Source organism: Mandrillus leucophaeus, unplaced genomic scaffold, assembly GCF_000951045.1.
Source record: "Mandrillus leucophaeus isolate KB7577 unplaced genomic scaffold, Mleu.le_1.0 Scaffold488, whole genome shotgun sequence".
NCBI classification, from domain to species: domain Eukaryota; kingdom Metazoa; phylum Chordata; class Mammalia; order Primates; family Cercopithecidae; genus Mandrillus; species Mandrillus leucophaeus.
The window spans coordinates 723299-725227 of NW_012105231.1; the positions used below are offsets into that span (position 1 = coordinate 723299).

Consider the following 1929-nt stretch of genomic DNA (forward strand, 5'->3'; position numbering starts at 1 on the left):
GGGATAAGGGTGTTGGGCCAGGGATAGCTGGGCCAGGAGCAATAAATTGTTAAGGGCTTTTATGAGTCTGAGCAAGCCACCAATAACAGTCAATGCCCCTGGATCCTGGCAACTCCAACTTTAGGTGGCAGAGGATTAAACACATTTTGCCTCAAGGTGAGTCTGTACAGGTCCCCAGTGGTCTCTGAGCCTGCCTCCCAGCTCTGTGAGGAACAGGAGCTGAGCAGAGTGCCTACAGTCACCACACAAAGGGTGTTCAGGGGATTGTAGCCTGAATAGGAAAACTGGCTTGGCTGAGTGGACTGTCCCAGGGTGAGCATCTGGGAATGCGCATATGGGGATGGCAGACTACCACACGCCCTGGAAGCTGGAGGGGAAGGAGGCACCCGGGACAGAAGGTGAGGTTGCCCCAGGTCAACAGCTTCAGATGAGATCCACCTTGAGTCATGATCCTCAGATGCCAAGCCACAGGAACTTCATCACTCACCTCATCATCCAAACTGGAACTTGATGGAAATCACTCCAAAACTATGCGTTGGTGGGTTGTCTTCTTAATACTTGGAAGGAGGTCTTAATACTTGTTCCACTGAAATCATGCTACCTACACCTAGCAAAACATACATCAAAGAAAAACTTCTAACTGGGTATATCACATGCCCACTGTACTAACACACTGGAGAACCCCCAACAACAGGAGGCCCTGGGAGTGTCCCTGACCCACAGGGACTTCAGGTCAAGACCACACCCACCATCCTTTCAAGGTGGAGACAGTCCCCGTAGGAAACAAACTGATGTATAATAAAACTCATCATTTATTTCTCTTCTCCTTACAACATTTCAGCCAGTGAATGGTAGAATTTTGCAGGAATGAGAATTAGAGGCATAGAGGGTTTTGAGATGCAGGGTGGGTCAGGTTTCACTACTCAAGGACCCTAAGACAGGTTTTTGGAAGAAGTGTGTGTGTGTGTGTGTGTGTGTGTGTGTGTGTAGGAGCACACTCAGCCACTCCCATGGGCAAGTATGACCACTCCTCTCTTCTTGCTCCCTGGCCCCCTTAACTTGGAAGCCACCTTGCTGGCCCATGGGATTCCTTGATACTTCTGCAATCCAGCTTCTCTGCTCCACCATGCTGTCCCTGCCCAGCTGAGCTGGCCCCCTCAGGGTTCCCTCACAGGACTATGGGCCTCCACTGGCCCCCTCAGCACAGCTCATCCTCTCCAATCTTTCTTTCCAAAGTGAAATCTACCAATGATTACTCTTTGGGTGGCCACATGGGAGAGAGACAGACATACAGACACACATACTTCTTTCTTTTTGCCTTGGCTAACCACCGTTCAATGCTTGGAAGCCTTATTTTCTCCTTGGGTACCTCCACTCAGTCTTTACAACTGTCACCTCCTCCAGGAAGCCATCCCTACTCTTCTTCCCAGGCTGGGTCAGAGCCCAGGCATCTGAGCATACACAGCTCATTCATAGTCCCCCCCAACATTTAAAAGATGACCTGGTTAGGTGTCTGCCTCGCCCACCGCTCTGGGAGCTCTGGGCAAGGGCTGTGGTGGGAGCCTCTCCGCCTCCCTCGAGCTCGAGCACCACCTGGTGCGCGGCAGGAGTCCTGGGGACGTTCCCAGGCTTGCCGGAGGAGCAGCTTCCGAACGAGGCTCTGCCAGGTCCCAGACTCCAGGAAACTCAGCTGTCTCCTCGTAATCTTGGGGGTGCCACATGGAGCCCAGTCCCTTTCAGGCAGGAGCCCACAACAGCTTAACGCTTTGGTGGTGGCCGGCCCGAGGCAGGCACCGGAGGCGGAGAGAGCCCCGTTCCGCTATGGCCGCGAGGAGCGGGCTCTTCGCCCGGGCTCGCGCAAGAAAGCTCCGTGCAGGGTCGGAGTCTGAGCCCGCCGGCCGCTTGGAAGGCTCCTCACGTCCAGGCGCC

At 54.1% G+C, this 1929-nt stretch overlaps 1 protein-coding gene across 1 annotated transcript in view; it reads left to right on the forward strand.

The window, feature by feature from the left end:
• The first annotated feature begins 334 nt into the window (after window positions 1–334).
• GRID1 (glutamate receptor, ionotropic, delta 1) overlaps window positions 335–1929 on the forward strand; it is an 840572-nt gene continuing 838977 nt past the window's right edge. The window contains exons 1-2 of the mRNA XM_011995401.1: window positions 335–398; window positions 1741–1877. Coding sequence (XP_011850791.1) covers window positions 335–398; window positions 1741–1877 — 201 coding nt within the window. The remainder of the gene's footprint in view (window positions 399–1740; window positions 1878–1929) is intronic.